Raw genomic sequence first — 26,513 nt, forward strand, 5'->3', positions numbered from 1 at the left:
TCTTCAACATCGAAGAGTTAAACTACAACTACTGTTTTTCGCGGTTACGTGACCGATTCAACGAGCTCAGCCGGCCGCCGGCTCTCTGCGAGGCGCTCGATCCGCCCGCCACAAAGATGGCGGCGAGCGCCTTGTCCCGCCTGCGAGTCTGCCCACACCCAAGATGTCGGCCCAGGCGCCTCCGCTGCCCGCGCCTCGCTATCGCCCTTCTTTTCCCTACGGACGGCGGCGCGGCGCGGCCTCGCCGGGAAGTGCGCCGCTCTAGCCCTCGCGGCTCGGTGGTGGGCGCCGGAAGGCCCGCCTCTCCCCCCGGTGCGTCCTCGATGGCCGCCGTGCGCCGCCTCCAATGGCAGGCCTGGCCCTGCCCAGCCCTGATCAGCTGATGGTGGCAATGTCTGTTGACAGGAGCCGCCTCGGCCGCGGGACTGGGTGTAAGGGCTGGCGCCGAGGGGAGGGGGCGCCGGGCCGGAGGGGGCGGGCGGAGGCGGCCGGCGGGGGGGAGCGGGAGGCGCGGCACCCCCTGCCCTCCCCTCGCCGCCCCTCTCCGCCGGGGGAGCGGGACCCGCTGGGGGCGGAAAGTTGGGGAGAGAAGTGAGCGGAGGGAGGCCGCCCCCCCACCCCAGCCCGTTCCCCCTCAGGCGGGGAGCGGCCCTGCGGGGTGGGGGCGCAGGGAAGGGGGTGGGCTGGCTGCGAGGCGGGGGGCGAGTGGCCTAGGGGGAGGGCTTTGCAACTCCACACAAAAGGAAGCGGGCAGGGCAGGGGCCGGGGGAGCCCCCGGGGGTGTGAGGGGCTGCGGCGCGCAGGGCCCGGCCACCGGGAGGGGAGGGGGCTGCCAGCCCCGAGCGAGCCCTCTCCCCCCCGGGTGCTGTGTGATGGTGGGGTTGGGGTTCGCTTTGTTTGTTTTTGCCAGATGTGAATCCAAATGGAGCACTCGGAAGGAGGCGAGCAGAGCCAGCAGCAGCAGCAGCCCTGGGGGAAGCTGATCCGGCTGGGTGCTGATGAGGCGGAGCCGCACGTCTTGCTGCTGAAAAGAGAATGGACAATTGGTCGGAAGAAAGGTGGGACAGGGACACGCTGCGCTGGCGTAGGGCGGTGTTCGGGGCGCAGCAGCGATCCCCCCTCCTGCCCTTTAAAACATCGGAAGGTGGACCGAATCTGGTTGGGTTTGGTGCTTTCAACTGTTGGAGGTGCTTGCCAGGCGGTCCCTTATTCCTAATTTACCGCTTGGCTCTGTGTGAAGAGGAAGTTTTGCACTGACCTTTTCTTTTTTACCGACTTGGGACTTGTGCACGTTTGAAAGCGAATATGCCTTTTAGGTGGTCTATGGCAGTTTGTACAAATAAGAAAAAACGGTTGTTGATTCAGAAGAGTTTCTGTATATCCGTCCTGTTTACGTTCTCATTTTGTTTCTGTGGTTAAAATAAGTTGGAACTGCAATGCAAAATGCTTGTGCTTCATAGAAAAGAAAACGCCCACATAAAAGCCCTTAATTCTTCTGGCCATATAAAGATTGCCAACAAGTACTGAAAGTTTCTCTGAGAGGGGATTTGAAAGCTTTAGTCCCAGAGTCTAGGTCTTTTACTACTTGCCTTTATTTTAAAGGATTTCATGCTTACTGTATTTAAAACAATCATTGCAGTGTTTTAATTTTTTTTTACTCTGCCCTGACAGCACTAATTTTCAGTTTCCTGTTCATCAGTTCAAGCTATTTGACCAGTCACATTCTGTAAATAGTCTCGAACAAACACCAGGTGCTATAGCTCTATGAGAAATTAAGATAATGTATTGTAGGAAAAAATGTTTTGTCTATTACATTTGGTAATATACATTTAGATTGTTTCTCATTATCTAAGCTGTAGGTAAATTCTTCAAACTGAGGTCTAGTTGGGGGTTGTCTTGCAGAAAAAAGATGAATTTTTGCATGTTCTACTGCTTCCATAACTGTTTGCTAATAGATTAATAAAATGAGTGGTTACAAGAATACTAACCTTTGCGTCATAAGTATTACTTAGAAAATCTTCAGGAACATTAGAAATGCTCGTTTAGAGCACTTTGTCCTTCCTGCTCCCATGTGAAAGTCTAACTCTGTAGAATAGAATGGAAATGTTGGCATGCTCCTAAATAAAATTTAGTCCACTCGCTTTCAGTGGGCTTCCTAGCATCACAAGTTGTGTGGCAACAGTTAATTCTGTAGCTGTTGATTGTTCCTTGATTATTAGGAGTAGACTAGTGATAAACTGTCACCGGTATGTGTCGTGGCTACTACTTTCCTTCTGGATACGTTGTTCTTGCAGGCTGAGATACAGTGCACCCAGAGCGTCAATAGGTGGAAGTGAATCATGTTTGTTAATTATAACTTTCGTGTAAGCAAGTACTTTGAGTCATTTGTGAGAGAAGGTAATGGGGAATCTTGAGCATTGTCTTGAACATTCGATGTTAAAGTGAAGTAAAAATACTAGATTTGCTCAGAGCCCTGGAGTCGTAGGTAGGAAGGTTTCTATCACGGTAACTTTGTCATTACCCTTCTCCTGTGTATCCCTAAATCTTAGTCCTGGATTTTTAATCTCCCTTCAGTTTTATTAACATAATGGTGCTGTCAACAGAGACGAGGAAAATTTCCCTATTTAAAAACAAAACCAAAGAAAACTCCTTTAACATAGAACAGTGATACTCTTTTATTTATCAGCTGTTGGTTCCTACTACTTCCCCCCAATATAGCAGAATGAAGCAGAAGTTAAATCCAATGAAACAGTGTTACAATGATGTGGAAAAAGAGCTGGGTGCTCTGTGATGTATGCCTCTAGAATTTAGATTGAACACTTCTAATATGTGTGAATTTATCTATGTCCCACTTTAGAACAGAGTAATTGTGATTTGATTTCCATCTGTAAGGGCTAGGACTGGTGGGGGGAAAGGGTACTAAAACATCTTGAAGTGGTTGAAATAAGCTTATATCAGCACATGGGGCTATCTCACTGCTTGAATTTATGTATCACATACTAGGCAGTGTTGCTGCCTATATGCCAGTAGAAGTTTTGAACTACTGCAGATGTACATGAGTCAGTTTGTTGTGCATTTATAGCCATGTAGAATGCTGATCTGTCTGTGTAATGTGTATTTTTAAGCACACTGGAAAATCTGCTTTCTTTTTAAGGTTGTGACTTATCTTTCCCTGGCAACAAGTTGGTGTCTGGAGATCACTGTAAAATCATAGTGGATGAAGAATCTGGTCAAGTGTCATTGGAAGATACAAGGTTTGTTCTTCTGTGAACTTCTACCCTTCCTTTTAGTTTGTGAAGTAAAATCTTGTGTATTGCTCGAGGCATCAATAGTAAATCCTTCTATTTTTTGTGTCTTTTTTTCCCCGCTTTTACATCTAGGTTTGGGGTTTTTTTGGCTCTTTCTAAATATTTTTTTCTCTACAGAGGAATTCATAGTCTACTGGATGAAAAATACTGTTGATGTAATAGTTCTGTAGCATATTTCTTTAGACTTATGAAAAAAGTGATGCCAGCATTCTTAAAAGCTCTAAGCATGAGTGTGCCTCATTTCAGGCACCTGTGTAGGGAAGAAAATACCTGCAGTGATGATCTCAAAGCATAAAATAGGTGCAGAGTAAGAATCTGTACTTGTTAGACATCTTTCTGGTATTCAAAATATCCATAGTCTCTAGAGCATAAGTACTGTAGTAATCTAGCAGTTGTGGTGGGCATGTCAGATGGCGATTAGAGCCTATTCAATCTAATTTAATAATAAAAGATGTTTGCTAGATTTCTACTATTGATATTTCATTTGGGGGGGTTTTGTTTAATCAGAGTGATTATTTTCTTCTCTGGGTGTTTCTGTGTTAAATTAGGGGTGTGAGAACTAAAGCCCTTAATGTGGAAAGGTATTAGCACATAACTTCACTGGAACTACTGTTAAAAAGCTAAGCTAATTTAGTGGAACTACTTTTAGCATATAAAGTTAATTACATACTTCTTCATATACTGAAGGCCAGTGAACTTGCTATACTGGTGAGACTATTTCCTGTAGAGTTCTAAGACTACTGTGGGAGTACAAATAGCACTGCAGGGGTTGTAGGTAGTTTCCAATGGATTTTAGTTTGTTTTCTGGTTTCCTGTATAAAATTTGAGATAGGAATTTGAATGGAAGGGTGTTTCTTAGAAGGAGATTGTAACCCTCTTCAAATTTTCATCTGCTTCATTTTTGACAGGATTTTTTGTCTAAGATTGCCAAAAGCTTCTAGTTTATTACATTTCAAGAGCTCTGTGACATTTTAAAATGCTTCTGTAAACCACATTCTTTTTCTGCCAGGTTATTGCAGTCAGTAAAGAAACAAATAATACTTTTCTGCCTGCTCCCCCCATTTTTCATGTCTGGAAGGCATTTTGCCCAAAGACAAAGAAGGCACTTCAAAGTATATTGATGTACATATATAAAGAGGAAATTTCATGTTTGAGGTATTGAAGGGTATCATGCCGAATCCCTGTTCCAAAATACCAGAATGCAATTAAATATGTTGTTCTGGTAGCTCAGGGTTAGTATCAAATACCTGCTGAGCTTTTGACAAAAATCCCTCCAAGAATATTCTAAAAAACCTTTGAACTGTCTAATTGAATCGCATGCACATTTTTGGGGAGCACTGGCAGAATGTATGAGCTTTAGTTGATGATTTTCTTTCAGCAGAATTTTTGCACCTCTGCTACTTTTCTGCCTCTTGATCAATTAGTAGCTATGTTGATATTAAAAGGAGTCTTTTTCAGGGTGAGGAACTCGCTTCCAGATATTTACGTGGCCTATTCATTTATTTTATTTCCTCAAGTTAAACAGAACATATAGAATTATTCAGGTTGGAAGAGACCTCAGGAGGTCACTTAGTTCAAACGCTGTCAAAGATGGGCATAGACCACTGAATTTGGACTAGGTTGTTTAGGCTTTCTCTAGTCAGGTCTTGAAAACCGGCAAGGACAGAGATTCTGTAGCCTCTTGGGGCTCTTATTCCAGACCTTAATTATCCTCACAGTGGTTTGGTTTTGGGGTTTTTTTGGGTTTTTTTTCCTTGCATCTGTTTGAATCTTCCTTGTTTCAATTTATGACCTTTGTCACCTCAGTAAAGAACCTGTCTCTGCCTTTTTGGTAACTTCCTCATAGGTACTGGAAGGCTGCTATAAGGTCCCCTGCTCACCAAACCTTCTTCTCCCAGGCAAAATAAGCCTAGTTTCCCTAGCCCCTTAGCTCGTAGGTCTTGTGCCCCATCCCTCTGGCCATGTCAGTGGCTATCTGCTGGACTTGCTCTAGTTTATCAAGACCTTCCTTATACTAGGTGGCCCAAAACTAGATGTAATATTTTAGATGTGGACTAATGAGTTCCAAGTAAAGGGGAATAATAATCACTTCACTTGAGTTTCTGACTACATCCCTGTTAATACAGCCAAGTGTGCTGTAGGCCTTCATCACTGCCAGGGCATGCTGCTGACAAGCCTAGGCATAAGTCCAAGGGGTATGATGTTATGCTTAGTCATAAGATACACAACAACCCTCGCTGGATGGTCTCTAGCCTGTACTGTTGCAGGTGGTTATTCCATCTCAGGTGCAGGACTTAAGGTTTGTCCTTGTTGAATGTCATGATCCTGTCAGCCCATTCCTCTAGCCTGCCTAAGTGCCTCTGAATGGCAGCCCAGCTCTGCCCCTGCTTTGGTGTCATCTGCAAGCTTGATGAGGGTTTATTTCCTCTCTACTTCTAGGTTGTAGCTAATAAAAATAACCAGGATAGGTCCCTGGATACATCCCTGGAGGGCTTATACTCCCAGAAGCTGTGGGATAGAATGCTAAATTTTAGGGAGAAATATCAGGCCTAGCTAGGATGTCTAGGAAGTGGCTTATAATTGTCATTCTCCAATGTTATCTCAAATTTCAAGACGTTTCAAACAGCAAATAAGGCCATGTTTGCCTATCATGGCAGTCTTGGAGCATAGCTATAAATAGAAGCTTGAGAAACCGTCCCTAGTTTCAGTTGCATGTAGCTGGTAGAATTGGTTTAGACCAATGTCATGATAATACAAGCTAAAGAAACTGTGAATGATGCAGAAACATAGCTGCTTTTTTTTTTTTTTCTTCCTACACCCCGCCTCGAGGCAGAAGGTGCAACCAGCAGAAAACTAGCAAAGCCAAAATAAGGTTAATTTTCTATATGATATATTCATGAAAAGGTGGGGCTTGTTACAATGGTAGTGTAATAGAAAGGCTGCACCTATGGAGTACTGCTGCTTATGCATGTTACACTTCACCGTGGTTTAACCCCAACCAGCAGCTAAGCACCACACAGCCGCTTGCTCACTCCCCCTGCACCCAGTGGGATGGGGGAGAGAATCGGAAGGAAAAAGGTAAAACTTGTGGGTTGAGATAAGAGCAGCTTAATAGAACAGGAAGGAAGAAGCTAATAATGATAATAATAACAATAATGAAATTACAATAATAATAAAAGGATTGGAATATACAAAACAAGTGATGCACAATGCAATTGCTCACCACTCGCCAGCCAATGCCCATGTAGTTCCCCAGCAGCAGTCCCCCCCAGGCCAACTCCCCCCCAGTTTATATACTGGGCATGATGTCACATGGTATGGAATACCACTTTGGCCAGTTGGGGTCAGCTGCCTTGGCTGTGTCCGCTCCCAACTTCTTGTGCCTCTCCAGCCTTCTTGCTGGCTGGGCATGAGAAGCTGAAAAATCCTTGACTTAGTCTGAACACTAGTTGGCAACAGCTGAAAACATCAGTGTGTTATCAGCATTCTTACACTGAATCCAAAACATTAATGCTATACCAGCTACTAGAAAGAAAATTAACTCTATCCCAGCCAAAACCAGGACAACTTCTGTGTATCTAACAAAAAAGCATAAGATCCTTTATGTGTTCTGCTTGCCTGTGAGTTGGTATGAAGTGTGGCTACCATTTGCTGAACTGAGAGACTGAACAGGTTGATATGACTGCTTGCAGAAGACTATCTGTTCTTCTGGGTCTTCCAATGTTTGTGCTGAATATCAGATGAGCTCTAAAAAATCAAGCAGGCTGAAAGAAGAAGATTTCTGAATGTTTGAGTTGGTATTACTGAGTCCCAGAAAAATACTGCAGTGTCAGCTTTTTCTTCTCTGAAGTGGAAAATAGTTTGGAAACATTGCTGTGGTCAAGCTCAGATTTTTCTGGTGAAGAGGAATGCATTGAAGGAGGCAGCTAGTGTGGGACAGTTGAACTGAGTGGACTTCGTTTCTGTATTGTAGCTAAACCAAAGAATATCATCAAATGTATGTAGGCAGCCAACACTGTTTTTTATCTCCCTGGTAGCATAATGAGTTCTTGGATCTACTTTGGAAAGAGTTACCATAAATTTTCAGGTGAAAGAAAATGTGTAGGGAACTCAAAATTATTGAGTAAATAGAAGTTTGGAAGTAACGAAAGCCAGGACTTAGCGAAGAGTACAATAAAATATTCACAGTCTCACCCTTTTTTGGGGTATGTTTCTGCTTTATTTTCCGAACCATGCACTAGTTGCTTTATACTGCTTGAAAGAAAACAAATTATACAAGCTGACCTAACACAGTGGAGGCAGTAGTTGGCTTGCCCTAAGTAAAAGCAATTGTAAGATTTTCCATTTTGAAAAAGAAATTTTAAAGGCAACTATGGCAATTTTTTTTAAAGACCTCTTCTTCTTGTCTTCTAGGAAATTTTTTTTTAAGGATTCTAAGTAGTAAGTGATGTTTCAGAGCAGGAAACTATTTACACAAGGCTGATACTCATGTGACAGGCAGGCAGATATTCCCTTTCTGTGGGTAAATCAGAGGTTGATCTTAAGTTGGCACTGGTGTCCTTCCTGCTACTAAATTCTCCTCACCCTACCAGTCAAAACTATTTCTGTGAATGTTAGAGGAATGGAGAATGACACAGTACAGAAGGGATTCTGCAACTAAATAGAATTCAAAGCTCATTTCAGTTTACAGTATGTTTAGGATAATACGCATTTAAATAGCAGATAACTGTTAAAACTATGAACCCAGAAGCTATACCATAAATTACATTCTTTTCCTGGATGGATGCTAGTAATTACTAAAAAGTAACAGACTTGCATTTTTCTTGGGAGGATACCAAAGTATCTTACAACACATAGATCATTGACCTACTTCAAAAGTAAGCCTGTTCTGAGTGAAAAGTAGCTGTTCACATCAATTCTGCACAACAGTTTGGATCGGGAGGTAAAGGTAATGTATAGTTCATTAATCAAATTGTAGAGTCATCAACCACATTGGAATTGAGTCAAGGCCTGACTTTTTTTTCTTCTACTCTTTAGAAAAGTGACATTGAGACCTTTTGTGGCATTGTTACACACAGACAATTTATATCTGATAGTACCATTTTTCTTCTCCACCTCAGAAATTATACAGCCAGTTGGTATCGATTCAATATTAAGTCCTAATGAATGGCCTTCATATTTGGGATTCTCATTGTACTTTCTGCTTATTTTATGGGGACCTTACTTTAATTTGAAACATCGGAGGAATGTACAAATGTCATAATTTATCATGTGTGTTTGGTTAGAAAATACCCACAACATTAATCCGATATGGCACCATATCTGTTAAATGCCTCATGCTAAAACCTGAACCTGGAAATGAAAGACTAATACAATTATCTGGGGTAGCTGGATTTTTTTTTTTACCTTTGATTATTAGCTGAGATATAAATACAACTACTTCAGTTTGCTAATGTATTTAAGAAAAGCTTATGGTTTTCTCTGTTAAGTGGTATCAGTTTATTCTTACTTCATTTGGGTCCATGGATGCCAAATAATTCATTAGTCAGCTCTCATTGAAGTCTGCATAACTGTGCAGAACTGAAAAGATTTGGCTATTTGTAGTCAATTTGACAATTAGGGTCTTGGGTAGCTATTTCTGCAGCTTGCCTTATGAGACCATGCATGAGTGGTTACTAGATGTGTGATGATTGCATGCCCCCCCAAGAATACCTCACTTGAGTTATTGTCCCTCATAACTATCTTGGAACTTGGCAGTCATGACAGAGCAACTTCATAAAATACATTGTTGTGACATTTTTTTCCCTATGTTTAGTGAAATACTGGGACTAGGAATTGGCTGTAGAAGCTAAACCTCAGTAAGAGACAATTCTCGTTATTTGAGTTTAGCTGTTTTATTACAAAAGAAGGTCTGAAACACTTAGAGCAGATGAGAAATGCTTGCTTTGTTTTGCCTTCTGGAAAACAAAGGAGGTCAAATTTGATGTTTCCCATGTTTCAGGGATTGATGTCAGCTTTACTGTTTCTTTGACAATTGAAGGAGGAGCGATTTGTGCTTCGACATAATCTTTTTAATATATTATCACTAGCATGAATGTTAAGTTTAAAATTAGTATAGTTTCTAACAGGCTGACTAAAATTCTTTTTTCCTCTTAACTGCTGAACTTTGGCATTCTTTTAGTGATGTCTGTTCTGGTTCTTTGGTGCTTATGTCTTTCAGGCTAGTCAACATCTGTATGCCTGAGGTAAAACGGCAACCTTAAAATGGTTTTCTTGCTTAGAGGGGAAGCTTGAAGATTCTTTAATAGAGCAAATATCAGTGCGACCCAAAGATTTTTGTTTGTTTCTTGATGTTTAAAGTAGCATTTTTATTTTTTTGTATCTTGTTATTTATGTTGGATTAGTTGAGTCAACCATGTAGATAGTGAAAGCATTTGCAGAGGTAAGAGCAAGAACTGGTACCTTGATCAAGACTTGCTGTAGTGATTCAAAAGGGCTTGCTTTTCCTTTTGACTTTTTAATGTAATGCTTTTGACTTTGTGTCCAAAAAGGTCAACAGTACGAAGTTCTAGTTTTCTTTCTCTGTTCATGTTACTACATGACAAGAGATTTTTCCACGTTGCTTTTTAAAAGAAAAATAATGAGAAGGGAAGGTGCTTATTTCTGAATAACCATCCCTCTCCTCTAGAGAGAAACTGGTCTGTTTGAGGAAGTCTGTGTTGTCTCCTGGGCACAAGTGGTGGCCTCCAGGAGGTGGCAGCAGAGGTTTGCTGTTATTTCATGCAGCAGCTTGCTCTGCTGAGGGGAAAAAGCAGATTTTCTGTTCGTTTATGTTTGGTACTAATTGCTGAGATTTTGAATGACAGAAGTCTGAATTTCTAGAATGCTGCAGCCCTGAAAGAGGCTTATTGCAACTGAACTGGAATTATTCAGTACTTGAATAACTTGACTTGGTTATAAAACACTAATAGCTTGTGTGTAAAATATCACCCATAGTGAAGGAGGTACTTCCATTAATCAGCAATGCTCTGCATCTTCCTCTTCCCCTTCCCCAATTTAATTTCTTCCGTGAGTCTTGGAGTTTTTATCAATATCAAAATAATTCATTCCAACTCATCTTTTAATTATGTATAACTTTTTCCACCGTACTAACTTCTTGCTTTTGAGTTGCAATCAGTCTAAGTAACCTCAGAATTTTAAGTTTTTTACTGTTTGAAGCAAGAGGGGAGAAAAATTAATGCCACATGGCATCCCTGACTACAGGAAAAGTTCCTTTGTCGCAGAATTTCTTAGAAGATTTCCAGTGTTAATTGGAAAACATAAGCTAGAACTTTTTGAATAGGAGTCCAATTGTCCTTTCCTGGTTTATACTTAAAGGGTGGAGATTATTGTAGAGAAACAATTATCTAATTATGTTGAGACATTGGCCAAATGTCAGGGAACTTTTGTTTGTCTCTCTGTTTGTCAGCTACTGTCTCTTTACCAGTAGCTGCAAATGAGCTTTGAAGTCCTAGTAGCTCTGCATTTCTGTCTTTGGGAGAAATTTTTTATTTGTTTCTGGACTTTTTTTTTAATCCTGGCTTACACCTTTTTTTGAAAGCCAATAGTTTTTCTTTATTAAAAGTATCTTGTGTTTTCCCTTCCTTCTCCTATGTAATTATGAAAACATTTATGCTAAGTTATCTTTTCTTTCTCTTTACAGTACTAATGGAACAGTAATTAATAAACTGAAAGTGGTGAAGAAGCAGACATACCCTTTACAGACTGGGGATGTGATCTATGTTGTTTACAGAAAAAATGAGCCAGAGAACAGTAAGTAAATGATATTTTTTTAAATGGCACGCTTAGTCATTTTTTTGAGTCATGAGAGAAAAGAAATATCAGTATAATTAAACCAGAATTATTCAATTTTAAGACAAATAAGTTGCTAATGTTTAAAAACAAGTCTCTATAGAAGAGGTCATGGACGTGCCAGTTTTTACAGGGACAAATCTGAGCAACTGTCTGAAATTGAAATGTGCCTAGAAGTAGTTTTGAAAGAACTAGTGCATGGAATGGTAACTAATGGGGTCCTGATCACATGCCCAATGCTTCTTTTAGAAGTCAAATTGCTGGGATAGTTAGTGATACTTTATATATCACATTGAAGCAATTTTTGGCACCAGAAGGAAAGGCTGCAAAAGCTTTTTTGTTTTGTTTTGGGTTGGGTTTCTTTGTTTTAAAGAGGGAAGAGGCAAAATCGGGGGGAGGTAGGGAAAGCCCTATAGTGCAAGTAGAATTAGTAAAATTGGCAAAATATTTGTGTGGTCTTAAAGAAGAATCATGCCTCACGTGCCTATAATTCTTTTTAGGATGATGCAATTGAAATAATGTAATTAAGTGGTTTTTTGGTTTTCTTTTAATTAATAAAGGTCCTTTCTCAAAGTTTTTTAAATAAGCCAAGCTATTGTTGGACAGGAAGTAATGTTCTTTCATGTGTTAACTGGGTAGAAGTCAGGGACCAAGGTTTGGGTGTAAATGCTCAGTTTTTGCGATGGAACAAAATTAATAAAAGATTTCATGAATGATCTGTGTTGTCATCTGTCTTAAAGATGTTCATAAATTATTTGGGAAATTATAACTATTGAGGCAGCAGAATTTTCATTTCATACCTTTTCGTTTCATACCATTTCATTTCATTCAGTTATACAGGATTGTTAAATCCAATGCTGACTGAAAAGATCTACAGAAAGAATTTAATTGCTCATTATTATGAAATAACAGATGGGTTCAACTTTGACAAATGGGGGGGAGAGGGGGAATGGGCAAGCTCTGTTTTTACATATGTATTGTTGTGCCCCTGACGACTACTCTGCCCACTAGCATGCAATTCTTCTTTTAGGTGTGAAATGTGTAATATTTAAATTTTAGTAGAGAGCACTCACTTTCTGGAAAAGACTTTAGATGAAAAAGGCGTTTTAAATGTTAGTTCTCATTACTGTATTTGATAACTCTGAAGTGGAACTTTAAGGTGAACAGACAGACTTTATATGGTCATAAGCTCCCTTGTTATTGTGAAGACAATTGGATGTACTGGGAGATGGAAGGATGTAGTATAAGATACATTTATAGCATGATATTTAATGTAAAAACACAAGACTGTATTTACAGTTTTCATACAGTAATAAACATATGAACTGTTAATCTAAAAAATTCTAGATACATACGCACTCACTACTGAAATTCTTCCTTTATGAAGTTGCTATTAACTTATATACAGACAGATCGGACAGATTTATGCTGTCTGATGTAAATGGTACAAGAAGCAGTGATAAGCTATATTTGTCTGCGTGGCTTGTTTTATCTCACAAATCCTTTCTAAGATGGCACTATGGCAGTTGATGCTACTCGGAAGAACTCACTCACGTGAATTTTCCAGGTACTTTGTAATGAACTGAATCACTGGTTTCTGTTTGGTTAACAACTATTTGTATTACCAAGCCTCCATTTTTGTTTTTTCAGCTTCTCCATCTTCAAAGACAGAGAATTTAGATTTGGCATGCCTATTTGGCCATTCTGAGTAGTTCTGGAGGAGACAATAATGTAACTTTTGATCAGAAAAAGGGTTGCTACAAACTAAGAGAGTCTTATTTGCTTCTAGGTGGCTGGAGATGAGAAAAAGTACCAAGTTAGGGAAGCAAGGAACTGCATTATGTTGAAGTAAGATGGAGAAGAAAGGGATATTATCCAGTTGGTTTTATTAATAGATACTTATGGCAAGTCTTAATCTTTATTTTTGAGAGTTCATGCATCTCACAAAGAAATTAAATAAAATTGATTGAAGAAGTTGAGAAGTGAGCTCAGAAATAATAAGCTGCTTCGAAGAACTTTCATTCAAGTATCAGTGAAAATAGTTTGTTCTGACACAGAGCAGATTTTAGGTTTAAGAAATAATCAAGCCTCTGGTTCCATGGCTGGCACAAGTTAAACGTCACACAAAAGCTGCTCTGCCTGGTTTCCTGAGAAGAAAAGATCTTGCTGTGCTGTTCCTAATTGCCTCCTAAGTAGGAGTATTAACATTGTACTGTAGAGGTGACCCCTCATTTGCCTCTTCCATTGTCAGACACTTTGGGGAAGAAGCCACTTGTGAATAGAAGTTGTTTATGTGGGATTAAGGTTAGAGAATTTTTGTTTAAAGATTCTGATCAATATTTTTTTTAATCTTTCAGACGTTGCTTATCTTTATGAATCCTTATACACAAAACATGATGCAACTCAAGAACCAGTAGGTAAGGAAGTAATTCAAGATCCATGAAGAGGAGCTAAGCTCCAATGACTAATGTAACCCTCTCTCAAGAGTTTGATTCCTTGGAATTTTGAAGCCATGATGTGGTGACTGTCACACAGATCTTTCTCTTTCCTTTCCCCCCTTCCAACTGTAGAAGTTAATGTAGAAAACCAATGCCATGTGACCAAAGATACCTCAAGTACAGGAAGAAGTAATGATGAGACCCAAATTACCTCATCACCATCAGCTACTCAGTCTTGCTATGAGGAACCACAGCCATCTACTTCTACATCTAACCTCTTTAATGCTTCTTCTACCTCTTTTATTGAGTCTGCATCTGTTCAGCAGGATAATCCTTCTACATCTGGTAAGAATTATGTCAAGTATTTAAAGTTTGATATCCCATCAACTGTTACTCCAGTTTTGAATTTTAACAGATTAATATCTTACCCCTGTGTGGGTCTTTAGCATTTGCTTTGTAAAGTTCTAGTGAAAATACCAGGTGGATATGTGCATTTTAACTTTCGCTGTATAAGTAAGCAGGGTAAATCCTGGTGGATGAGTAAGGCAACTGTGAGAATTGCTTCTGCTCAGAGAGGCAGAAAATGCACGTAAATCCCAAACTGTTCTATCTTTACAGTACAGTTTTATAGTGGAGCACTGGTGAAAACTTAGCAAATCTATGTGGCTCATATAACAAAGTCAGTAGATAGGAGTGCTTCTGCTCATGCAGTCACTCAGAGAAACTACTCGAATTGTCACTGTTACTGCTGCCAATCACCAGTCCCCTTTCCCTTGCCTAGAGCTCCAAGGCCAAAATATACCACATGGATGCCTAGTCTAGTATGTTGGCATTATGTTGGCAAGTGTAATACCACAATGTTGCATAACTCTTAAAATAGAACTGGAGCGAGAATGGCTATCTAGCAAATGGCATTTGTCAGCAGTTTATTGGGACTTTTTAAACATGCTCCTATGAAAACAAAGCTTTGCCCTCCGCTGTGATCCTGACCTGTTACGTATAATCAATATTGCATAAATCGTCTGCCTGGCATCTTTGTCAGGAAGACCTGGTGTGGATAATAGTCTTATGAATAAATACTCTACAATTTAAAGAGGAATGGGGATTTTAAGTAGTGTTACACAACTAATAGCTTGTTTTTCCCCCAGGTCTTCCAATTAGTCAGGTTGGCTCAGAATGCATTTAGTGTAGTTATGCAGATATTGCTTTTTTGCTCCACTTTTTCCTATTCAGATGTTTGGATTGATGTGTGTGCATCGATCAGTGTTTGAGTACCTTTTGTTTTCACATGTCCCATATCTGTATGCAGCTGCATTCATGTTTCTGTTTTTATTTTACAGGATCACAATCCTTAGTTTTCACTCCTGTGCCTGCTTTCCCCATCTTAGAATCTGTGTGTCTAAGAGCACTGCATGATGAACATGAAAAGCTGGATGTGAATACTGAAACTTTGGCAATCACTTCAGAAATCACTGACAAAGAAAAAGCAGAATCAGATTCTCAAAGAACAGGGGAGGAGGAAGGTTTGGAACCTGCTAAGAAGAAACTAAAAGGAGGCTAGTATACTTACTACAGTATTGTGCAACCTACCCTGCGCTGTTTTATTTTAATGTTATTGTTGAAAGTTAGTTTAAAAAACCTAATTAGAAACTTAAAGCTAAGTCCATTTTTCATAGAAGTCCAGTGAGATTAACAGAAACATAAGGATCTGTGCCTATTTTTCTTTATTAATATGAAATATATTCAAAACGCACGCATATCAAACCTAGAAGGTCTTGAAAGGTTATGTTAGTAGGGGATAGGTAACTTTTTCCTCCTCACAATGTTATTTTATGTTTTATTATTGTATTAAATAAGAAAAGCAGAACTCACCTCTCATTCTGCACAACCCCCCCACACCCCACCCCAAATTGAGTCAGGTCAGCTGTCATCAGTCCTTCAATTTGTTTCTTGCTTCTTATTGACTTAATTTGTGGTCCAGTGAAAATAATGTCTTCAGTAGCAGAAGCTGTTATGTGTAAAGCAAGAACCTTTAATGGGACCACTGCCAGTGAACAGTGAATCAGTGTATATCGTTCAGGTCTTTTTTTTTTTTAACACTTTAAATAAAAATAAATTTTAAAAAGCTTCAAAAAATACATACTGTGGAATCTTCTGTCTTTGTAGATGAAGATGCTTGTCCAAATTTTTCACCAGCAGCTCCAAGTGAATGTATAATTAAAATTGGCTCTGAAGATGCAAAAACATCAAATGTGAAACCGGATAAGATGGAAGAAACGTTAACTTGCATTATCTGCCAAGAACTGTTGCATGACTGCGTAAGGTATGTATGATTGACAAAAGCTGTATTCATGTGGTAATAATATAAGAAGTTCAGTGACAACTGTTTGAGGAGGCTAGGATATTTAGGGTTTTCACAAACCCTTCTGAGTCCCGTTGCTCCCCCCCCCCCCCCACAGTCTATGTAGTCAAATCAATGCTAAACAGTTTTTTTGCATGTTTGAAAAATGAAAGATTTGTGTTTTGACTGCATTTCTTTAATTGTTTTCATGTTTATGTTTTCCAGCTTGCAGCCTTGTATGCATACTTTTTGTGCTGCCTGCTACTCAGGATGGATGGAAAGATCATCTCTATGTCCAACTTGTCGCTGTCCAGTAGAACGTATTTGTAAAAATCACATATTGAACAACTTGGTTGAAGCTTATCTGATTCAGCATCCAGGCAAGTTCAACAGTGTGTAATAGAATCTGATGTATTTCACAGGTTAGCTGCATAATTGATGTATGCACAAACTGCTGTCTGTTGAATTTCTATGTATGTTTTATTAGTCTGCTGTTTTCTCTGACATGGCTGTAAGAAAACAAGTTAATTTATTATGATATAATAACCTGTTGTAATATTTAAAATACTGGGTGAGAATTGAAGGTGATTTAATACTGAGTATGCTAAGAATTCTTACTTTTATTTTGCTACTTAATCATGAGAAGGATATCAGTTTTATCAAATAGGGCACACTGACTGATTAGGCCACATAAACTCCGCTACTTCTGAAAAATATATTTGAATATGGATTTAATTAACTTCGACCATGGCCTCTTGAAAATAAAACTTAAGTTGCCTGATACTACACTTCCATTAACAGATAGGGGAATTTAACTGAGATCTTCTAGAGCTTTGTTATCCAAAATAAGTTTTATGGAAATGAAAACACAATAATCGTAACAGTGTTAATAAAGTAGGGTGGGGAAAAGGGATGTGAGGTTTTTTTTTCTCTTGAAATTTGAATTTGGTTCTCATACCAGATAAATGTCGTAATGAAGATGATGTACGTAGCATGGATGCTAGAAACAAAATTACTCAAGACATGTTGCAACCTAAGGTGCGGAGATCTTTTTCAGATGAGGAAGGAAGTTCTGAAGATTTATTGGAATTGTCAGATGTAGATAGTGAATCTTCAGATATCAGGTATGTCTATTTCAGTTGTGCGCTGAATTAGATTTACTTATGTTTGAATGCACAAACCCACAAAATGAGCTAGTTTCACAAACGCTGTTACTGCTGATAGTGTTTCCATGATCATTGCTAGACCGAATCTTATTTTTGTTTTCAGGTAAGTTCATTCTTACCAGTAATTATCTTGGCAATTCTGCTGGCCATCCTACTGAACCCTGAGCAGTCAGCACAAAGTAATTAAAATTAGAACTTCCTAGAAGTCCAGCAAGATTCAGTTTATGACCAACAGTTCTACCCTGAATTGTGCAACACCTTCATGTGAGATATGTGAAATTACCTTTTCCAATTACAAATTGACTGTTGCTTTAGAGAAAACAGGTTTTTGGCTAACTTCTTCTCAGGAGACAAAGCAGTCCATGACCCTATGAGTGCAGCTGCAATGATTGTGCTTTCTTATGTGTCTGGAATGTTGCTTTCACCAGGTGTATGGTACTGAAGCAGCTGATGCTTGACCTAGGGATTCCCAGGCACCAAAGTATCTCCTTTTTATTTCCAACAGCAAACATTTTTTGCTGTTTGTCTAGAGGCGAACACAAGAACTCTTCATGTAGATAATTGTTCCAGCTTTGTTCCTCTCTTTCTTGTTCATCTCACTTCCAGTCGCACTGTTCTGTTTCTCTTTTCTTTTTTTTTTTTTTTTTAACTGCTTGAGGAATACTACGAAATACAAAGTTTTTATCTGTTACGACCACAGCAGTCTTCACAGCTGTGAGGTACCGAGCTATGTAAACTTCCATATGTTACTGGATGAAGAAATTCCAAATTTAAATTTTGAAAGTATGACCAACCCTGTCTAGCATAGGGATATGAGTTATATTTGCATTTTTTTGGGTGTGATTTCCTATGACCTTATTTTATTCTTTCAGTCAACCATATATAGTATGCAGACAGTGCCCAGGGTATCGAAGACACTCTGTTCCAACTCTGCCTGGCACAGGCCAAGAGACAGAAGCGGGAGGAATGCAGGCACTGGGAGATGCGCCATCTACATCTGCCAACTTCCCTGCAGGTCAGCATCATGAAATCTTCTCAGTAGTGTGATACTAAAATACTACAACTCATACATTCGTTATGAACTAAGCAAGCTCACTCTCACAGTACTGCGAAAGTAACACCGCTTCACATAGGTGTCTGCAAGTATCATGAGATTTGACCATGGTTGTTCTGTGGTTGTCTAAAATAGATTACTGATGGTTGATAGTTCTTAAACTGTTCTACATATTGAAATATTTTACACACCTACTGTCATGGTTTAACCCCAGCCAACAGCTGAGTACCATGCAGCCGCTCACTCACTTGCCCCCCACCCAGTAGGATGGGGGAGAGAATCGGAAGGAAAAAGGTAAAACTTGTGGGTTGAGATAAGAACAGCTTAATAGAACAGAAAGGAAGAAACTAATAATGATAATAATAACAATATTAAAATGACAATAGTAATAAAAGGATTGGAATATACAAAACAAGTGATGCACAATGCAATTGCTCACCACTTGCTCACCGATGCCCAGTTAGTTCCTGAGCAGCAATCCCCCCCAGGCCAACTCCCCCCAGTTTATATACTGGGTGTGACGTCCCATGGTATGGAATACCCCTTTGGCCAGTTTGGGCCAGCTGTCCTGGCTGTGTCCCCTCCCAACTTCTTGTGCCCCTCCAGCCTTCTTGCTGGCTGGGCATGAGAAGCTGAAAAATCCTTCACTTAGTATAAACACTACTTAGCAGTAACTGAAAACATCAGTGTGTTATCAACATTATTCTCATGCTGAATCCAAAACATAGCACCATACCAGCTACTAGAAAGAAAGTTAACTCTATCCCAGCCAAAACCAGGACACCTACGTAGTTTAGAAGTCTGAGTGCCATTTTTCTGCTCTTTTATAGAATCTTTGTAAAAATGATGTTGCTTGCTTGTTGCTTTCAGATTTTTATGTTGCTAATATTCACTAAGATTCCTAGTCCAGATTGCAATTGTGTACATTGTTCAGTCTGTCCTCTTTTTTCTGTTTTTAACTCATCTAGCTGTCCAGGAATATGTGTGTCCTGCTCAAGGAAGTCATGTAATATGCACCTGCTGCTTTCAGCCAATGCCTGACCGAAGAGCAGAGCGTGAACAGAATCCTCATGTTGCTCCTCAGCAATGTGTGTACTTTTTTTTTTTTTTTTTTTTTTTTTGTCTTGGCTACAGAACTAAATCTCTCCTTATTTTTAATTAAACTTAAGTTTACTTTGAAGAGTGTTCTTTATCTGAATATTCTTTATCTGACTTTTGTAGTGACAACATGAAAGAATCTTCCTTTATAAAACTTATTATTCCTCTATAGAATATATTTTAAATGAGAAAGTTGTACTTTTTTTAACCAAGTTTATCAGAGCTCTATTTTTATTGATTTATAGGAACAATAACTGTTGAGTTTTGTTGTGTGCAGGTCTTTACAGGGGTTTTCTTTGTTATTTTACAGGTACAGTTTGTCTGCAACCCTTCTGTCACTTATACTGGGGCTGCACTCGGATGGCATGTTTTGGCTGTTTGGCACCATTCTGTGGTATTGTGGAATAATCTGTTTCTTATGAGCCTGCTCACTTTGCAATAATGTCTGTCTGTCTTGAACTTTAGGTAATTTAAGAAATATAATAGATTAGTTTGTAGCACAGTCATGCAAAAGGAAACAAAGGCTGTGTCTTCACATCACAAACATAAAAAATTCTTGAGTGGTATGTGTCTTAACTTTGAGGGGATTTAACTTCTTGTCTTCATACCATATCGGGCTTGAAAACTACACTTGTTGAGCACAGTGCTTTCCCGTATAAAATGAATTATGGTGTATTTCGGCATAGGAAGAGAATCATACAAATCAATGCAAGAGCACTGAACATCTGATGTTAACTGATTAGGATAGAACCTTACCCTCTTAAACATGCAGACTTTTGAAACTCAAGGTTTTAGACATTTTTAAAAAAATAAATTAGAACAGTTGAAATGACTTGGCTGGAGTTTGAAGCTAATGGAATATGCTTTAATAGCACTGTTAATTTGTGCAGATTAGTAGTAGTGTTTGTGGACTAAAGGTGAAATTGTAAATTCTCAATGTCTTTGCCACTGGAAGCTATATATCACATGCTTTAGCATATGTTGAATGCAGTTGTATACTTCGTGCTCATGTGAGCCTGTGCACATGATTTCAGGAAATAGAAGGACCTTTAGAAAATGTATGAGGGCCATGGGATTAGGGGAAGAAATAGTAACTTTTCTTCTTTTTGTTCTGAGTAGAAATAAATCTTGGTGATAAGTGTTTAGACGGAGTCCTAAATAACAACCACTACGAGTCAGATATCCTAAAGGTATGTTCAAAAATCATTATGTGTGATGCATAATAATAAATGTACAAAGTTTAAGGTGTACTCACACATGAAATTATAGTGGTGTGCTGCCTAACAGTTAGAGTGGCAGCATTGTGTCGCTTGCCACACCTGATTCTGAAAGGCAAATTTAATGAGCCCCAAATGTTCAAGTGGACCAAAGTTATAGTTACTGTGTCTAGATTAGAAGTATTTTGGGGTGATAATTTGGCTCTTTCAGTCTCTGTGTAAGAGGGCATCATATTCTAGGGCATTCCATTTAGCATCAGCTCTTCCCATACCACCCAAATTAACAACAACAGAAAAAGCACTTTCATGCAATCCTGATGTTTAATTTCTCCAATGTGTATGTCTGACAGGTGCCAAGAAGGCCAAAATTCTAGGCATAACTTCTGAATTTGAGTATAAATGACTGATAGACACACTGTAGAATTCAGATACGTTTGGTTATTAAATCATAAAAGAATTTTACTTGTATGAAGTATTTGTTAGGGAAGCCAGTTTCTACAGTCTAAAGTGTAACATCCAAAATATTAATTAACAGAAAAATAATTGGCTAAAAATATCCCAGGAAAACAAGGCTTGTTAAATATTTTTTCACAGACAAGTTAAACTTCACCCTAGGTTGCATGGAAAATATTTTGCCCATACCATAACAGGGTTATCTAAATTAGGTAAACTGGATGAAATCTTGATTTAAGGTAAATGAGAATGTGACTGAAATGAATCTATTTGCATTCTTTTGGCAAAAGTGGGGATCTTCTGAAAAAAAGATACTGAGTGGAAGGTTTTATTGGTGATCTGAAAGTATCATGCTAATTAAGTTAAAGATATTTAATTTTTACTTGGTAATCAGCATCAACCCATTTTGAAAACCTGGTTAGATCTAGATTTGGAAATATTTGAGGGTAAATGGCTTGGTCACTCTTTAATGTTGGAGTTTTTTCTAGATTAATTTGCTCTTAAATTGCTCTTCTCAGGATTACCTGGCATCCAGGGGTCTGACATGGAAAAATATGTTAAACGAAAGCCTCTTAGCTCTTCAAAGAGGAGTTTTCATGTTGTCAGGTATGTGTTCATTTTTGTGCATGTGTAACTCTTTGTTTATATATAACTCAGTAATATTATCAAGAGGTTTGAAGTTCTGTGTATATAACCAGTGACATCATGACATTTTTGTTAAATCTGATTTCTCAAGGCTTACACTGACATTACGTACAACCTGATTTTCTCCCCAGATTACAGAATTACTGGGAACACAGTGCTTTGCTACTGTTGTGGCCTTCGCAGCTTTCGAGAACTTGCCTACCAGTACAGGCAGAATATTCCTGTTGCTGAATTGCCAGGTGGGGATTGCTTCACACAGTAAGGGGGAAAAGTCATTTAAAGAGTCAGTTTTATCCTTGTTTTTTTTAGTACCTTCATGTAGCCCAGTGCAAACCTCTTTGCAGGGCTAATGTCTTAGGATGACTGCTTTACTAGTCAGCTGCTAAGTTTGCATATAGTTATTGTCAGACTCCCTAATAGAATCTTTTCTTTCAGTATGATTTCTCATCTCTTGAATAAATATATCTGCATAGTGAAAAGAGGAATTCAGTAAAATCCAGAATGTACTCAACAGAAACTAACTGCTGTAATGTAATTTCTTTTCTCATTTAAATATATAAGATGATGCACCACTTGAACAATTTCACATTTTACCAGCTCTCAGCTTGGAACAAGAATGTTTTCATAAATTAATTCTAAATCTGTTTGCATTTACAGTTTTAGAATAAAATAGCATGCAAGCAACTGTGCCTCCTTCAATCCTAAATCTGTTGGGAACAGAAGCTCTTCCAACAGTCTACTTTTAAAGATTACTTTTGTCCATCTAGTTGCTGCTGTTAGCAACAGCTTCCCTGTCTTTAACTGTTGAGAGCTCTGCCTCTGCTGCTGTGCATAATGAGAGACAGTCAGTCTACCTTGTTTCTCCTTAGTATTGCTTTTCATTTTAGTGCAACAGCCTGCTGGACAGCTGAGTTATAAAGTATGTAAAAGTGGGGGAGAACCAACAAACTCTACCCAAATTAATAAATTTTTCTTTCATATGGAAATATATCTAGACATGTGCCCAGTGTCTTAAACTGTAAAGTCCATCTCCATTAAACAAAGTGGTAAAATTTCAGTTGACAGCACTGAGAACCAAATCCTTTCTTAGTAAGTCACCGTGAGCCTAATAGAATGAATTTTTTGTCCTTCACTAAGTGTTTGCTTTGCTTCTAGAAAGGTGAACCAATATAGTTTACAGTCATTTCTTGCCAATCGTGTCTTGTTTCTCTACAAAGCCTGCTCTGATGAGTAACCACCATTAGCAGTGGCTTAATAATCTGCATCATCTTATTTAATGACGTCTGTAATAAATGTAGCATTTCATTTGCTCTTTTTGTAGTGACTGTCACATCACGTCCTGATTGCTACTGGGGGCGCAACTGTCGAACTCAGGTCAAAGCACATCATGCCATGTAAGTTACACGGTTTAGAAAGTGGTTTGGGTTTTGTTTCTAGTTAAAAAACAACAACAACAACCACCTTTGAAGTGCCAGAAATTGCATGAGTAACACTGTTGCAGTGTAAGCAAAATTGGGTGAGCTTTGGGGGGGGGTTGTCATTTTTGTTTTTAACACAACTTTGAAATGAGCCTTTTGTGCATGTCAGAAAGGCGCCACTAGCACTTGTAAGTTGATGTAACCCATTGCTGACACTTCCTGAGTCTTGTTTTCCACCCACGACTCCCTGCTTCATTCCTATTCTTCTCCCACTGAAGCAGCTTCTCATTTGCTCATGTCTGGGTGCTTCTTAAAAATACTGTATATACAATAATTAGCCCTGCGCAATTTCCGTTTGAAACTATGAGAGACTCTTCTAGTGAAGTGCAACATACTTTGAAGGGATAAATTGGTGGAAATAATTTGCAACAAAAGAAGCAAGAGAAGTTTGGAACATGTTACATTAGGAGCCTGGTGTGGCTTAGCAGTTCCTGATTTTGAGGAGTTTCTAGGTCTTAAGCCTCTGACCCAAACAATCTGGCATATGGTGAAAATAATATACTGAGCCTGAAAAGAGATTAACCCTCTACTTCTCGAGTGTTTTAATACGTCTAGGGGACATGGACTCCTGGTATCTGGTCATTCATGACAAATGTCCATCCAAATTAAATCAAGGTCCTTGATTAAAAAAAATCAAGGCCACTGATAACCAATGCAATTTCATTCTTACAAAAAGATGCATGTGTGGTAAGACAAATATTGAAGACTTGTAAAACAAAACAAAAATTATATGCCTAAGACCTAACTGGTTCCAGGGAGGGTAGAAAAATCCTTGCTTTATGAATAATTCTCTTAAATTCTCAGTGCAATTTAAGATAGAGGAGCTGTTACCCCTTATTGAGAAATTGCTTTAATGAATAGTAGATTCTGCAGTATCTTTCTAATGCTGCAATGAACATACACACTTAGCATAATTCCTTTAATATTTCAGGTACTATGGGTTGAAAATAACCAGTCTGTACAGCTCAGGCAAGCAGATCATAAGAAAGACTTGTAAAATATTCATCCCCAGTCTCTTACAAATTCAGAGGGTTTTACCAAATAACTTTCAAAAATAATTTGGGATTTAAATTGCAGATGTAATTCAAAGTACCACTGCTATCTGTAACTTCACATTACATGACTGTCTACGTTCCCAGAGGAGATTTTGTTTTGAAATGTTAGAGAGTTAATTCAGTATCAAAGTACTTACCAGTCGTCTTTGTTCATATTGTGGTGGATAATTCCATCTAGAATAGAAATGACTCAGGGTTTTTTCCTTTTTTCCTTCTCCTTTTTTCTTTTTGTTTTGGTTTTTTTTTTTAATTTTTTTTTATTTCCTTTCAAGCATTAGCTGTTCCTAGAACTTTACTGGCTGCTGCTCTTGGTTCCTAAAATCTATAAAAGCAAACAATCCTGTCATACCACTCCTAGATATCCAGTTATGTTTTTTTTAATTGAGCTAAACTGTTTTGCTAAGTAGTTTGGTTATGCAAGCAAGGTTTCTTTCTAATCTTTGATCCAATTCAGCAAGAGGGAGAAAAGTCATGATCTCTTGCATCATCTCTTCCACATGTATAGGTATATACACACTTAACACCCCAGCTCCTGTTTCAGTTATATATCAGGGGACGCGTAACCCAAGTAAGAGAAGAATAAAGAATGAATAGTGAGATGTTTTTGAGAAGTAGAAAGAAGTGCCTCATGTAAAACTGTGTTATCTGTTTAACTCCTGAAGACAGGCTTGCCATTCCCATAAAACCTAAATAATACAGAATGAGAAAGACTTCTTTTTCTTTCCAGAAGAAGATCCTAAGCTAGTGAAAGAACATGTTTATGTTGAAATGTATTTTTAGCCTGGTTAATTCTAGTTCCTAGTGACTTGTATAATGTTGTCTACTAAAAATTACTTATGTCTTACAGGGAAAAATTAATTCACTGATTCCTGGTTTAATTGCCTTCTGGGTTTGAAGTATGCAGAAGTATAGAGGAATGCTTTTGATAACAGGTTTTCTGTGTGCATAGTAAAACTAACACGGGTTAGGCAGGAGGGATGTTGAAAATCCTGTTACAGATAACATGGTAGTAGAGTATGATCTGAACAGGTTCTGAAAAACAGGTACATTAGTGTGTAAATGTTCTGCTTTAAACTGTTTAACATTTAAAATACCCTGTGAAAGATGCTGACTTGTTTTTGTTGCCTGACTTCTGAGAACTCTTTTTGGTTTTTTTATTTCAGGAAATTCAATCACATTTGTGAACAAACACGATTCAAGAACTGAATACTTGTAGTCTGTAGAGAGGGGACAAAAACCTGTTACACTGCTTGTACAGTTTAAGGTTTCAGGGGATCTTCTCAGTTCCCCCATAGCAGGGAATCAATAACTTTTGCATCAGGTAATCTGGTGTGAACTTTTTAATTTGTAGAATTTTACAGCTGTACATGAATAAGGTAGACTTTTTTTTCCAAGAAAGTCCAGCAAGCATTGCATTCCATCCTCATGACTACAGTGTCCCTGTATCACTTCAGTGAAGAACACAAACAGAAATCACATACACAAAAACCAGCCATATCTTGGGAAGACCTAAGAATAAGGAGTGTATTTGCACTACTTGTGAAGAAACTAAGAAAAATCCTTAGACTTAAAATAGAAAAGTTTTGTAAAAGTATCTGATGGATATTTCAAGAGCCATTAATATTTAAGAAGGAAATTGTCAGTGTATATTTGTAACTGCATTTTGCGGTAGTCTGATATTTTGTCGCTACCCATTGCATTTGGGCTAGAAACCACGTTGCTATTCACTTTAAAAAAAAAATAATTCCGTCCATTAAACAGCCGTTTCAACTTAAAGCTTCTACCATATGTGCGGTGTTATAGTGGAAGTAGTACAGTTTCTTTTTTTAGTTTAGTCATGTTGATGTTTTTATTCACATTAAATTACAAAAATAATTGCACAAAAATTTGAAAATCACATTTAAAGTTGGGGTAATACTTGAAGCAGAACAGACTTCTGCTAATATTACTTCTGTAGTGTTTTATATCAGAAGACCAAACAGTGCTTTTGACAGAGCAGCCAGTAGGACACACTGGTTCATTTTTTTTTAATTTCTTTTTGGTTTGATACTGTATGCTAAATATGTACCTCTGCCATGCAGCTGTTCTTTAGCATGCATACACTGGTGAAAATGTAGAAAAAGCTATAATTTAAAACAGAATATAGCAGCTTTACTGGAAGGAACAATCTTACAGAAAATAATTCAGTTTGGACAAATTGTAGCAATATGGAGGCATTTCTGGATAGGGATAGGGATGACGAAGGGGAACACTGGTGTCACTGACGTAAAAAATATAGAGTTTATTTTCACGCCTTCTGCAGAGCTCGTTCAGGAAATGTCCCAAGCATCCTTAAAAAAAAATAAATCAATCCCAACACCCCCACCCCACCAACTGAAATGATCTGATCTGTTTCATCATAATCTGGTA

General features: G+C 38.5%; 1 protein-coding gene across 2 annotated transcripts; it reads left to right on the plus strand.

The window, feature by feature from the left end:
* The first annotated feature begins 319 nt into the window (after positions 1-319).
* CHFR (checkpoint with forkhead and ring finger domains) lies at positions 320-25,834 on the plus strand. 2 transcript variants are annotated; one of them, XM_030025738.2, is made up of 18 exons: positions 320-431; positions 911-1,058; positions 3,155-3,254; positions 11,011-11,120; positions 13,517-13,576; positions 13,730-13,942; positions 14,938-15,153; positions 15,764-15,920; positions 16,164-16,318; positions 16,900-17,062; positions 17,977-18,119; positions 19,127-19,246; positions 19,567-19,650; positions 20,376-20,446; positions 21,445-21,532; positions 21,703-21,810; positions 22,893-22,965; positions 25,268-25,834. In XM_030025738.2, the coding sequence occupies exons 2-18, from the start codon at positions 923-925 to the stop codon at positions 25,308-25,310; spliced, it is 2,040 nt and encodes a 679-aa protein (XP_029881598.1). In that variant the 5' UTR covers positions 320-431; positions 911-922; the 3' UTR covers positions 25,311-25,834. The 2 variants fall into 2 exon arrangements, with proteins under 2 accessions (XP_029881598.1, XP_029881600.1); XM_030025740.2 differs by having other exon boundaries at positions 14,986-15,153.
* The last annotated feature ends 679 nt before the right edge of the window (positions 25,835-26,513 follow it).

Source organism: Aquila chrysaetos, chromosome 9 (genome assembly GCF_900496995.4).
Source record: "Aquila chrysaetos chrysaetos chromosome 9, bAquChr1.4, whole genome shotgun sequence".
NCBI lineage: Eukaryota > Metazoa > Chordata > Aves > Accipitriformes > Accipitridae > Aquila > Aquila chrysaetos.